General features: G+C 38.9%; 1 protein-coding gene across 1 annotated transcript in view; it reads right to left on the bottom strand.

Annotated features, from left to right (window-relative positions):
* Positions 1-1,533: 1,533 nt before the first annotated feature.
* LOC122823117 (protoheme IX farnesyltransferase, mitochondrial) overlaps positions 1,534-14,258 on the bottom strand; it is a 33,567-nt gene continuing 20,842 nt past the window's right edge. The window contains exons 5-7 of the mRNA XM_044102396.1: positions 9,284-9,354; positions 4,918-5,150; positions 1,534-4,099 (exon numbers count right to left, since the gene is read on the bottom strand). Coding sequence (XP_043958331.1) covers positions 3,675-4,099; positions 4,918-5,150; positions 9,284-9,354 — 729 coding nt within the window. The 3' untranslated portion in view covers positions 1,534-3,674. The remainder of the gene's footprint in view (positions 4,100-4,917; positions 5,151-9,283; positions 9,355-14,258) is intronic.

Below are 14,258 nucleotides of genomic sequence, written 5' to 3'. Positions count from 1 at the left end.
ACTATGCATAGAAATCAACTGAACCAACGTCTGGAGGTACATTTAAGAGGAACACTTAATATTGCTGAAATTTAATTAGTTTTGAATGTCACAACAATACATATATATATATATATATATATATATATATATATATATATATATATATATATATATATATATATATATATATATATATATATATATATATATATATATATATATATATATTCTTACAAGTAAAAATAACAGCTCAAATTTCACACCCCCATTCTTTTTTATATTGTATTTATTTACCAGTTAACACACAAATTAAATTAGCTGATTAAAGCAACGAAAGACATCATTTTATTAATATCTATTATTTGTTCATGTCATGCCATCATTCAAACTTCACTTTTATAAGCGAAACGTCTATATTTCAGAACGTCGATACACCGCTTATATGACAGGAAATTTGTTGCACAGTTTCTGTTTTTCTGAAGGCAGAAAGAGTTGTTGAGAGTTCAAGTTAAAATCTCTTTTCTGCATTTCCTTGCGCGCTGACTTAATTTTAATTTATCATCATCTTTATTAAAGTAAAAACTTTATTTCTCTCACTCTCATTCCTAACCACCACTTCCCATGACAGACGTGCATTAAACAGCAGTGACCCAGCAATGCTGCAAATGTTTCCTGTGGCTGATTTAAAATCCAACTTTAAATTTAAAAAATAATCTGCAAGAGCATCATCTCAAACTGTGGTCATGAATAATTGTGTGATATGTTTCTATTCTGGTTCACTGCTTTTGTTATTTTAGATGTATTTTCTCAAAAGAGTCAAAAGAATGACACATTAAGATAAGACATTTAACTAGGTTGTATTGGTCCATCACATTAATAGTGTGTTACTGTGGGAAGTAGAAGGAAAAGAACACATTGCTTTTAGCATTTTTGCACCAATGTAATCCAAAAAGTGTGGCAGGAAATTACCCCTAACCTCTCAATTTTAACACTCCTTAATAAAATAAAGTTCTACTCCATGTCCAAACTAAAAATAAGTAATTGCTTGAATGTGTTTTTCTTTCACTGTCTAATTTATTATTATTTTTTTTTCTGGTTAAATTTTCTATGTTGAGTAATTGCAGGAAAATTAAAACGAAATAATGGGATTAAACCTGGTGAGAACAGAACTTCTTTTAAAATCAGGTTTGATCATCATGTCGCCGTAAAAGATTTGTATCTAAGAGTCAAACTGGAAATGTTCTGTGGTTTGGCCATGTAACATTTCCTTAGCATGGCATCATCATTTCACCTTTATTTATTTCCTTAAAGCTCCAATCCGGTTTGGAAACTGAGCTGATGTTTCCAAACATCTGCCGATTTGTCACTTTGGAGTTGCAAATTTTATTCAGAAAGTTCTATGATGCTCGTTTTGGAGTAACGGATTCAGAAAATTTAACACAAGTTAAACACTTAATGTCTTATTTAATGAAAATATATATTTTATTTTGCTTTTTGTTTAATTATACAGCTTACATATCCCATCTTGAAACCCTTCAAAAACAATTCAAGATAACTTTAAGATTTTAAACCTAACATGAAAACAAATGATTTTACCAAGGCTTTATCTGATCTTTCTTAATTTCAACATGATTAAAAAAACCTTTTTATTACAAACATGAATATTTTCTGTTTATATTTCTTCATGTTGCATGTCAGCTTCCGCCACTGGATGCAAAACCGTTTAATTTTTTATCTCACTTTGAGAAGCTTGTAAAAAAAATATTCACATCAGTTGGACATTTTTCCACAAACTTTTACATTACACATGCTTTCACAAGAATGCGAAAACATGTGTAATGTAAAAGTTTGCATATTAGATAAAACAGTTTAGTAGCTAACATACACTGCACATCATCCTGAGCACGTCACCCTCATAGTGGAACATGGTAGTGGCAGCATCATGTCATGTGGATGTTTTTGTTCAACATTAACAGGAAAGTTGTTAATCTTTCCTCTTAAGAAAGTGAACAGAGATTCGCTTGAAAGAGTCAATATCCATTCACTCCATCAAGTGAATAGAGATTCACTTTCCAGGCGGATGATGACTCCAATCATTGCAGCTAGAACTACAGTTGAATGGTGTAAAAAAAATAAAAATAAATAATAAGTGGAAGAATGGACCAGTCAAAGTCCAGACCTAAATTCAACTGAGAAACTGTCTCAAGACTTAAGTGTGCTCACATATGTTCCACATATAATCGAGACTGTATTTCACAAATTTAACATTTTAATTTAAACTCACTTTTTTTCTCACCTTTACATATTCCATACGTATTCACTTCTTCGTGCTAGCCAATTATAAAAACTGATTAAAATACATTTAAGTTGCCTCTTTTTTAAGCCTTTCGTCTCGATGAAGTTTAGGCTCTCAAAATGACCTGTAATTACTGATCATTTAAGATCTTACCTTACCACCAGGGTAGAAGAGACATTTCCCTTCTCAAAAGGAATGGCTCTGAGCTCCATGTGCAAGCCAGAAATATGCAGCGAGGCCACAACATGCAGATCTAAACAAGGAGAGACCCTGCGTGCTATAAACCCCATCAGGACTCATCACGTTGAGCCTTTGAGGTGCCCTAAAATATTCTGCCTCTCCGTGTACTTCTGATCCGGCTGTAACAGCTGGCTAGGGCCTGCTCCGCTCCCACCCTCTGATATGAAACTCCGCATCCGGTCAGACACTTTACGAGGACATCGAGCCGTTTCACGTCTCTCGGCCTTGACTAAATCCTGCCGGTTTTTATGGAGCGAGGGTGGCGGTACCGCTGGGGGGGACGGGGAGGGAAGGAGGCGCTTGTCTGCGGCTCAGAGCGCAGCGATGGAAATGTAACCAAACACCCAAAACTTGGTGGAAATGGAGCACATGTTAAATGACAGGTGTAAGGGGTGGCCCGCTAAATAGAGCGGCCGATTTGAGCTTAAAGTGAGCATATCCGCCTGGGTTTACAGCTGAAACCTGAATCCAAATATAAAGGGCAGCGTCACCTAATGAGCTGCTTTGTTTTTCCACTTGATAAGAGTGTGCTACATGCTTGACGTCAAGGAGTTCATCACACATGACACAGAACACATAGTTACAATCATCATATATTTATTGGTTGAGAATAGTTGCCTGCGACAGACTGGCGACCTGTCCAGGGTGAACCCCGCCTCTCGCCCGGAACGTAGCTGGGGATAGGAACCAGCAACCCTCCTGATCCCATTAGGGACGAAGGGTGATTAGAAAATGGATGGATGGATGGAGAATAGTTGCCCTTTTGTCCAAAGGGGATAAATGATTCCTTAAAGAAGGTTTATGAAATTAAACCTCATACACATTTTTTTGTTTCAAAGGAAAATGAGGTTTATTTACTGTCAAGTAACATGTCATCATCACGCCTGTCCTGTTTTACCACGTCCTAAAAACTCTACCACAACATGGTTTCCACCTTATTGAGCTGTGAAGGCTTTCTATGAGAGTGGTGTAAACAGTACAAAGTCATTTCTCAGTCAGATATAAGACACAAGAACTGGTGGGACCTTTAAAAATAAATATACATAACTACAGAACACACAATTAAAAGATTGCAACTTGGTGTGTTTTCTGTAAAGCAGTGTGTCAGCAAACATCTCTCCACCCACAAGTACTACGGTTAAAAGAAGAGTCCCAGTTATTTCGCAGGCGGCTCGAGTGTCAAAGGCGCCGCCGTTACCTCTGGACTCCGGCTGTACTTCTTACAGGTGAGCGCCAGCAGCAGCAGCATGGGCAAGTGCCATAGGCTGCAGAAGAAGAGCTTGCGGGCGCTGTTGCGGTCCCCCTGGTAGTAGAAGCGGGTGGCTAGGTAGCTGATGTACAGGTTGATGGGTAAGGAGATGACGGGGAAGTTCCAGGTGGTGACGCCCAGCGCGGGCGCTAGCGTCGTCAGCGGGATCAGGCCCAGGCTGTGACGCAGGGCCACTCGCTTGCACATGCCCGGGTGGGTGACGGACATCATGCGATAGCCGCCGCGCGAGTAGTCTTGCCTCAAGTTCCAGCTGAGAGCGTTGAAGTGCGGGAACTGCCAGCAGTAGAGGAAACCGCCCAATACCAAAGCACCTGGTGGGGGGATATGAAATGATTCAAAATCAAATAAAATATCAGAGATTTTTTTTTTATAACTGTCCCAACTTTGAATACCAGGTGTCGCAATGCAATCATTTTAGGTTGCATCAAGACAAAATGCACGTGGCTTTTAGAAGACACATGTTTGACTAATATCATCGTACAATGACCTTTTTAAACTCAAACATTAAATATAAATTCCCCGCTGGGTTTCTCTTCCCCTTTGCTTTTTTTAGGAAACACCCACTGGCTGACAGTAAATGTTGTTAACTTTGACTGAAAGCTGAAGATTAAAAGCACGTACAACTAAGAAAACTTTCAATGCTCTCGCTCCACCATGTCAACATTTGTGTCGTCTACTGAGTCACTTGGTTTCACATCCTGTTGGGGGTTCAAACAGAGCAACAGAACTTACCGAGATCAAGAATCAATCGTAAATGTTTTACTTTGCTTTAAAGGGGCAGTATTATGTGTTTTCCAGTCACATAGTATCATTTTGTTGCACAATCAAACAAGCTTGGAAACTGAAGTTCGGAGCTTTGTCCTCTAAGGTGGCGTCTCCCCCCGCCCCCTGTGACAGATTTGGTACGTCTTCTAAATGACACACTTAAGTGCTACTTAGCTGGAAGAAACATTTCTTTCATTTAGCAAACCACAATAAACCCCTGGTTAAGCATTATGATAGAAAACGAGAACTCTCGCAATACTGAGGAAACACCGAAGAATGCTTCTTTAAAACAAGTCAAAGTCAAAAGAAAAAGCTGCTCGAAAAGCCATGAGGTGATGTGCATGTGCACTTGTGCTGGTCGTACCTGGATCCAGACTGCCTGTGGCAGCGCACCAACCCATCACAGGGGGTATTGCTCCAACCACCGCTCCCACCCAGGTGTTGATGATGCTGAGCCTCTTGAGCGGCGTGTAGCAGCAGGTGTACAGAAAGATGTTGAAGGCGCCTAGGAACCCTGTTAAGGGGTTTACTGCCAGCGTGAGAAGAGCAACTCCAGGAATGCCACAGGCCAAAGCGAATGACACGGCATGCAGCGGGCTGATAAGAACACACACACAAAAAAAAAGAAAAGAAAGAAAAACAAATCAGTTAAATCAACAAGATAAACACGTACAAGACAAAAGCTTAAAAAGAACAGTTAAATTACAGATATTTGAGCTTAGGGAAGAGCCCATCGCTATCCTGGGCACTAAAGGATGATAAAGTTTCGCAAGCTTGTGGAAACACAAGATAAGACAACGAGAGCTGCACGAATTTAGCACTGACACAAACAGACCCACAGGGGCCAGGAGCCAGCATGGCTGCATCTCAAAATGGGAGCTTAGGAGGAAATTCATCTGATAAGAGCTCATCAGGGATAAAAAAAAAAAAAAAAGTGGCCTCGGCGAGATGAAGGAGCGTGTGCGCACGCCAGAGATCAAAACGAGCTGAGAAAAACCGCAGCAGCTCAGCCTGCTGGCTGGATGGAGACAACTTCCTCCTCCTCCTACTCCTCATCAGCAGCAGCCACGGTAAGGCCTGGTTCAAATTCAGCACCAACTGATCCGTAAATTACAGAGAGGGGAGATTAAAATCTTGACCAAACGCAGGCCTCTTCTTCAAAAAGCAAATAGGGTCTTTATTTTGGTGTGGTTGCCACGCAGTGAGATAAGAGCATTAATGTAATCAGTGGTGTTGTGGCTGTTTTATGTGGCCTGAGGTGGAGCCGTTCAGGCTGCCTATGAGCTGTTGACAGCCCTCCTGTAGGCGGGCTCAGCTGGGGGTCGGGGAAGGAGGTGCATCACATGGTCAGAGGTGGGTTTGCTGCCCGCTGCTGACAGTGTAGCAAAAAGAAGAAGAAGAGAAAAAAAAAATAAAAATCATCATTTGTACATTGCATCGGGATGCAATGTTTAAAGCAGTGGTCGCCAGCTGGTTTGGCTCCAATTAAGGTCGAACATGAAGCAAGAATACAGAAACAGGAAAACTTGTAAGATGTTTACGTGGCAAAAAGCTACCAATTATTCTTAAGCTACATGAGAAGCATTTATAAAACTTTCGCAAATATAATGCAATTAAAAAGGTGGGAAAACACTAGTCATTATAAACTGGCGTAAATCCTAACATATTTTTATGCAGGCTAAGTTTAGAAGCACAGATGGATTAGAAGCAAACCGACAAACAATGGTTAGCCTAAAGTCAAGATGGAGAGTAAAACAAATCTGGGATGTTTCTTCAGACTAAGATTTTAAGACTCCTCTGCTTGAGAAAAAACTCAAGATAAAAATAGTCCTGCCATTAAGGAAAAGCAAAAAGGGTTTATGTTTTATACAGAAGAGTGAAATTGATGGATGGATGGAAAGAAATAACTTAACAAATAAATGAATGTTTATCAATAAATTAACATATCAATGGACACATGGACAGAAAGCCAGATCCGCTGGTTTTGCACAAACGGTTGGATGAATGGATTGTTGGACAGATGTCTGTTTACAGACTAGAAAGAAATCTGATTACACCAAATTATTTTTAGCACCGGTAATTCATATCTATATCACTTAGACAATGGTAAAGAGAATTACAGTCCTGCAACACAAATATTCTTCTTCCTTGCCTGTTCCAATAATGTGCAAGATAATTGAAGCCACTTCCACACTTGTTCTGACTTTGAAATTAAACCCATAAAATGTGGTGATTGAATGGCTTGTTTGACAGGAACGTTAACCGACCCACATGCTCTCTGTCTTCACACATCATTGTATGTGTGACACAAAACAGAAAAGGCAGAAAGCTCAGATTCACAGACAGATAAACAAATAACTTCTCTTGTTAGAGAAAAGTTCAAAGAAAAACAGGTAATGTTTACACAAACAAAATATTTTACATGACCACCCGTAAGCACTAAAAATATCCACTTGTAAACCAACTGTCCATTAGGATTTTTCTGCAGATTACATAAATATGAGCTGCTTAGATATAACTTGATACATATCCAGTCCCTGGGAAAGATCTGTTGGTAAAAGGCAACACTACAGGTTTGTAAAAGTGATCTTACATCTAAACAAGAGTTGTGGGTTAGGGCACAGCTAACTCCTCACATCTGTCTATTACTCTTACAACACCCTAATAAGTCAGCAAACAGCTATCCATCAGTCATCATTGCAAATCTAACTGCAAACACACCAGACATAGACATCAAATTGTGACCAAACGCATTTTGGTCACAATTCACCACCAAACACTAAACAGAACCTGGGTGGCCTAGTTAAAACAAGGGTCCTCGGCTGCTGCATGTTACGCCTCCTGCACACTGTGCCATTAAACAGATGCATCTCCATAAAAAGAGAATATCATCGAAAATGTAATTTACTTTTTTTCCCCCATGTTATCTTGACAGTTTTCTAGCAGACAGTCGTAGACACCCTCTATAAGGAGAGAAAAAGACAATGTGACTGTAAAATAAAGTGTTTTTTTCATTGAGTCCTAAGTTTAAAAATAAAAAGTTAAGTGGAGGGAAAAAGTGTGATAGTAAAAAGGTCCACAAGCCTTAAGAGGATTGTGGAGCACATCCCATTCAAGAGTCACTACAGACAAAAAGCATCAGGGGCATGGACAACAACTGTCACATTCCTTGTGCACAGCTACTCCTAAAAACCAGAAAATAAATAAGAAATAATAAAAAAATAATCAATATTTCTATCTGAACAACAAGGTTTTCTGATCGCCATCTATTGTTTTGACAATGAACAAGACACCCAGAGTTTGTTAATGAATGGACCTTTTCCCACCACTTTTTATGATACATTGTACTGTACATTAGTAACTAGCTAACCTTTATTGTACTTGATTTAGTTCTTCCAGATATGGATATTGTGCACTAATCCAACAACAGTAAATTTGCAATATATTATGCAGTCCTAGGCCAATGTGACGTTGCCACAATGATGATGATTTAAGAAAGTTTGTCATCTGCTGGTGTTGGTCCACTTTTTTATTTTTTTTTTTTTTTTAAACCAAGTTCAAAGTCAGCACAGCTGTCTACTAGGAAACTGAAGAACATTTTATGCTTCCCTCTAACAAGCTTTATGAAAATAATGATTTTCTTGCAGGACTTGGTGCCATTCCACACTGCCAAAAGTTCCAGTATCTGCTTTAATGACCATGTACTGCTTGATGACGACGAAAGACACAAGACTTAATACGTACCAACCGCAGGCCTCCATGCCAAACTGCATCGATGAAGTAATTCATGCAAAAGGAGCCCCGACCAAATATTGAGTGAATATAGAACAAGGGCATATTTTTCTGTGGGCTATGCAATTTTTGGGATTGTTTTTATTTGTTTGATGCATTATTCTAATTGTCTGAGGTACAGAATTTTAGTATGTCCATTAACAGTAAGCTAATTAAACTAATAAAAAATAAATAAAATTTAGTTGTGTAAATCCTAAAGGACTGATAATAAACATTAGTTCCTCGAAAGGCTAAAGATCTACAATAACACGGTATTTAGCAGAAGCTACAGTTAAAAGCGCTAAATTCAAACAATTTCTGCCTTTGAATGCAGACAACCCTTGAGCACTAATTTAATTTTGACATTATATTTGACATGTTATATAACGGCTTTATATAATGTATTGATGTTTGTATCTTGGGTCTTTACTGTCAATGTTTTATTTTGTTTCTGTTTGTTTCTTGTTTAAAATAAAGTTAATGGGGGAAAAAAAAACAGAGAACATGATGAGAGAAAAAGGAGCTGCTAAGTAAATATTCTTCACCCACTTCAAAATAAGAGCCTGAATATAAACGTCTAACTACTTCAATAGATAACCAAAACTTCAATGCAGATGACAAACCTTTTTCCACTAAAAGCTTACAAAACAGCCAAGAAAATTTGTACTTTTGAATGTATCTGGAAAAACATATTATTAGGGGAAGCCAAGCGCATGAAATGTTTTCAAAGTTAGCAAAAGCGCTAAAGTGCTAAAAGTAAAATTAACAGAGTACAGGGAAAAGGTGTGGAATGATTCCATTATGAGTTTAACTCATAGAGTTAAGTTACTGAGACAAAATAACTTTCCAATGATATTTTGATGCATTGAGATACACCTGTACATTTTAAGAAAATACAAGAACTAAAGGTAAAAAGGAGCAGAAGTCCAATGTGGAAAAAAAAATAGAGAAATAAGTACCTGATCTGTCCTCTGACGAGGGGACGGTTCTTTGTTCGGTTCATGTTGGAGTCAAAGGGCACCTCAAAGTACTGTGACAGACAGAACAAAAAGGCACGTTAATGATGAAGACAAATGTTATTCTCCTTAAAGTACAAGATGTGAGGGACAACTAAAGTAAATTTTGTGCTGTAGCATTTATCAGTTTTGGCTGTTTAGGAATTTTTACATACAAGACACCTACAGAGATACACATGTAGCTTAGAAAAGAACATTTTTTTTGCCTCATGTAGATGCAAATAAAGGTCAGGAATGAAAAATCTCAGCAGCCAGGGCTTCTTTTTTCTACTTCTGTCTGCATGCAAAAGATATGTGCTTTGTACAGAAATGTCAGTCAGTGATTTGGTATGGCAACAATTACTGTACCACACATTACAAACGCAGAGGAAAAAAAACAAAAAAACATTGGCTGCTTTTTAAAAAGTCAAACATGGTCAAAGTCAAGTGATCATCCTGGTGAGTAAATAAACTTGAGGTGCAAGGTGGAAGCAGTGAGCTGTTGGCCGTGGTGGAGGTGGGGGACGGGGAGTTGTAGGACTGTTCTGGGATACAACTTTGTAAAAACTACGTATACGCCTGTTTTATGATCTGCTCTGGAGGAGTGAGCTTCAAAGCGCTCCCATGAGACTGGCAATGTGTGACTAAAACGCAAACATATGGGGTGCTTAAAGACAGGAACTGGCTAATCTTTGGATGTGTGGAAACACACCTTCTTCGATTGAGGCCTTCGACTAATGAACAAAACAGATAAAGAGCTGCCAGTACAGAACTGCGGGATGCATCGCTTCTGTTTATGGTTTCACTAAAATATTTAACAGACAATTTGCCCTTGTTTTACTTTAAGAGTCCTCAGACTTCCTCTTCTAAAAACATCGAAATAAGAAATGACATGGTACTTCAGGCCCTGGTGGGATCCACATCAATTGGCACACAGTTTAGCTTTTAAGAACTTTACGATGTTGTGGCTGTAGTATTTACATGAAGCATAACATATCTTTCTGTGCTGAAAAAATAACTGGGAAAGAGCCAAAATTTAGGTTTGAACTTTGCCTCGGCCCCTCCAAAACCCTCAATTTGTTCTTTTTTTTGTTCACTCGGAGGTGGGAATGTTCATTTGAAATTATGAGTTATTTTAAGGCCACATGTCGTGGAAGGCACACCTTCTAAAAGAGTTTTCCTTTAATAAATAAAACGCTAATTTTGTATTTTCCAAAGTTATCTTTTTCGGATAGAATTTTTGATGACCTTAGATGTCTAATTGTGGCAGAAAAGCAAAAACAGAACAAATCAGCAAGGGGACAAATTATTTTTCACAGCGTTGTAGAACATTTAAGGCGAAATAAGATTAAAAAATAGAAAATAAATGGATAATAGTACATGCCTGGAAGAGGTTTAGTGGAGGTTAAGCTAACCTGTTAAATATATATCCTGGCAATGACTCTGTCAGTTTTAATATGACACTAGGGAAGATATTTATTCACATTTCTGACTTTAAACGTATGACAAAATGACAAAAGTGTTGGGGAAAAAAAATTTAAGAAAAGTGGGACTTTGAAATAGAACCAAAAATGGTCAAATATTCTTTTTTTGGCTGAAGGTGGCGCAGCAGAAAGACAGTACACACAGATTTAAAAATAGAAAGTGCAAAAAAAGCTCTTTTCCTCAAGGTCCTGCGTTGTATGAGTCCACAGGGTCTGACGCACAGCTGTGGCTGAGAGGCTGTCGGACCCCGGAGCCCAGACTGAGGTGTTAATTCTATTTCCTGGGTCAGGAAATGCGTCAAGAGGTCAGGGGCCGCATGAGAGAGAAATGCACTTTGCGGCCAGGCGAGAGAAAAGCCACACAGAGCTGAGCCAGGCCTCAAACAGGGCCTAGGGCCAAGCTTGCTGCTGCAGCCCGGCTCACATAAAACGGATCCACGGTTTTCCAAAAACATTATTGTAACTTTCTTTTTTTTTAAATGGCAAAAATATTTCTTGTTTAAAACAGGGGAAATCCCATCATTTGGATGGCTGTCATGCTTGTTGTCAGATGATAATTTGACGTGAGCGCGGGTCACTCTGGGTGCAACATGCTGTCGTTTCACAGAACGCCCAGCCCCGCTCTGGTTCAGTCCTGCAGCTCTGCCGGTTGCCGTACAGTTCCTCATCTGGTTCACATCAGTGGCCCTCTAAACCAGTGTGATTAGCCTCCATCCCGAAACACACACACACGCACACACCCCCACGCACACAGAGTACTGCCATGTGTTATAGTGATGGCAATGAAATAATTGGCCCACTTGTGTTTGGTGTGCATGCATAGGCGCTACTAGTCCAGAGGTTGCTGCAGGTCTTCAGTCGCTTTAAGTCGCGATAACTTGACTTTGTAATTAACTGATGGAGGTCAACGGAAAAGACTTAGCTCTGTAATGTTAGAGCACAGAAGAACATTTATTTACAATGACATTGCTACCGAAAGACATTAATCTAATGCCTACTGAGGTGACATTAATACTTTAAAAGATTTCCTCTTAATAAAAGCAGTTAGTAGAAGCTCTACAGAGGACCCACAATTTGTGCCCCCTTTAGAAAGTCTTTTTGATTTTAAAAACGAGCATTAGAAAATGATAATAAAGTTTATCTACATCGAATGCACAAAAATATATACGTATCTGTAAGGTGGAAAATCTCACTGTTCATATCTGCTCTTAGTACTTTGCAAATGTTCTTCAAATTTATCAAGTAAAAATCTCTTATAGACAATATAATCTAGTTCAGGAGTGCAAAAGCTTCATTCCTAATCTTTAGAGGTTTTTTTAGTAGACAGTTCTGGACTAAAACTGACTGACATCTGGAGTTCTTCATATTCCATTTATCACGACAAAGTCCCCGGCTCCACCAGAAGAAAAAAACTCCACAGCATGATGCTGCCACTACAATCTTCCAGTGCAGATTTGGTGTTACCGAACATTCTCCCACACGGTTTTAGGAGATTTTAGTCAGGCCTGAATATTTTATTTGGAATAAAAGGCTTCTGTCTTCGAACTTTAGAATGTGGTTAAAACAAGTGGAGAATTCAGAAGATTATTGTCCCCTGTGGAACACAACCACTCCTCGTTTCTGCAGCCGCCTCAGTGTTGCTGTTTGCCTCTTGTCAGCTTCAACCGTTTCAGTTTTTTCCATTTCAAACTTTTTCTGTGTTTGTTCACTACTTTACTTTGTAAGCTCTCTGCAAAATTTTGCTTTAGCTAAAGGATTCAGACATCTTTACAAGACCACTTAAACGTTATTTCAGCTTCATCAGCCGATATCCTATAATTAAAAGACAGATGTTAACTCTGAAGGCTGTAACTAAACCAAGAGATACTAAAAAGAGTTACTATCATGAATCTACACACTTATCCAAAAAGGCTCTTCTTTTAATAAACATATTTTCCTCTGATGAATAAGTTTATTGTTTAGTTGAATTATCCATCCATATGAAGATATGGTACGTTAAAAGATGGCATCTCTTAAATCACAAACACTTGAAGTTTCATCAGGGATTTGAAAATTTTGATTCATTTTAATAGGGGCTTCATATGGATGGATAATGTAGAAATCTTGACTTAATTAAAGGTAAAGCAACACACCCATGTTAAAGCCAAAAATTACCTTAAAAATTGGGTTAAGGTTTAGATTAGTTGTTTCATCCAGACGTCATTTGGCTTAAATTACAAACCTAATTGAGAATATTGGCTACAGCTTGTTTTAAGACAACCAGTGTTCATTAATCATTTACTTTGTGGTAGTCCAAAAATAATGCTGAACACTATCCCTATAATTCTCTTAAAAACTCAATTAATCAGTACCAGCTTATTGTTTTTGAAATGTCAAACATCTACATAAAAAAAAAAAAAAAACGGAAGTTGAGGAGGGACGACTGCTGTTTTTAATTATTAACACAAACGACCACACAAAACCCCTAATTGTAGGGAAAATTATTGGCCAGATGATAAGGATGGAAAACACAGGAGACCAAAGCAAGGAGTGAGGTAGAGGGGGTGTTCTGTTACCAGATCCTCCTAGTTATCAAAGAAGGAGCGTGATTCAATGCCAACCACCAGGTCTAAATTGACAACAGACTGCAGGATGCCTTTCTAGTTTTTTTATGCACAATGAAGCAGCTCTGCATCAGGAGATAATTTATGGGGGATCTACAAAGTGATTTATATTTGAATAAAATATGAGAAGCCCACCATTAAAGAAAAAGAGGAAGTGAGGCGAGGCCAGAGAGGAGCAGTTGAGTAACAACAATCTTTTTACTGTTTACTTGAGCGGTACGAGTGCAGCCAAACACAGGAACCAGGCAACAGATCCAGCTAAGCAGCTGTAAACCTTTGACTCACAGAAACATCAGCTGGCCTAAACACTGTCTGCCTCTCTGTGGCTCTCCTGAGGGAACTCCAGGTGCATGGGCTAAAACCAACAACCACAAGTCATCACCTGTCAGGATGTCACCTGTTTGCGCACTCAAAACATCCACCGGGGCGAATGGTGCTCTGCTGCACGCGAGGCAAATCTACAAAAACTGGATAAGAGAAACAGATCTGAAAGGCGTCACTTCAAGGCTAAATGGGTGATATATATATATACCTGTAATATTATAGTAATATTATTATATATACAAAATACAAATACAAAAATATAATACATGCAAGTCAGTGCACGTACACAATGTTAAACAGGCATATGCTATTTATGTTCTGCTGAACGGTTAGTGAAAGAAAACCTGTTCTAGATTTGTGACATGGAGCCTAGGCGAAAATTCAAACTGGGAGACTCGACCAGCTTCACCACATCATCTAATCACCACGCCTGGCCTCAGCCAATCCGGGCAGCTAGCTCAGCCAATCGTCATCCAAGGACACCTTCAAGAGTTCAAGCTACCCTGGGGACTTCCTGCGTCAGCCGTG

Source organism: Gambusia affinis, linkage group LG20 (genome assembly GCF_019740435.1).
Source record: "Gambusia affinis linkage group LG20, SWU_Gaff_1.0, whole genome shotgun sequence".
NCBI lineage: Eukaryota > Metazoa > Chordata > Actinopteri > Cyprinodontiformes > Poeciliidae > Gambusia > Gambusia affinis.
Note: the sequence above shows the minus strand (reverse complement) of the source record. Positions and strands in the feature narration are given on the sequence as shown.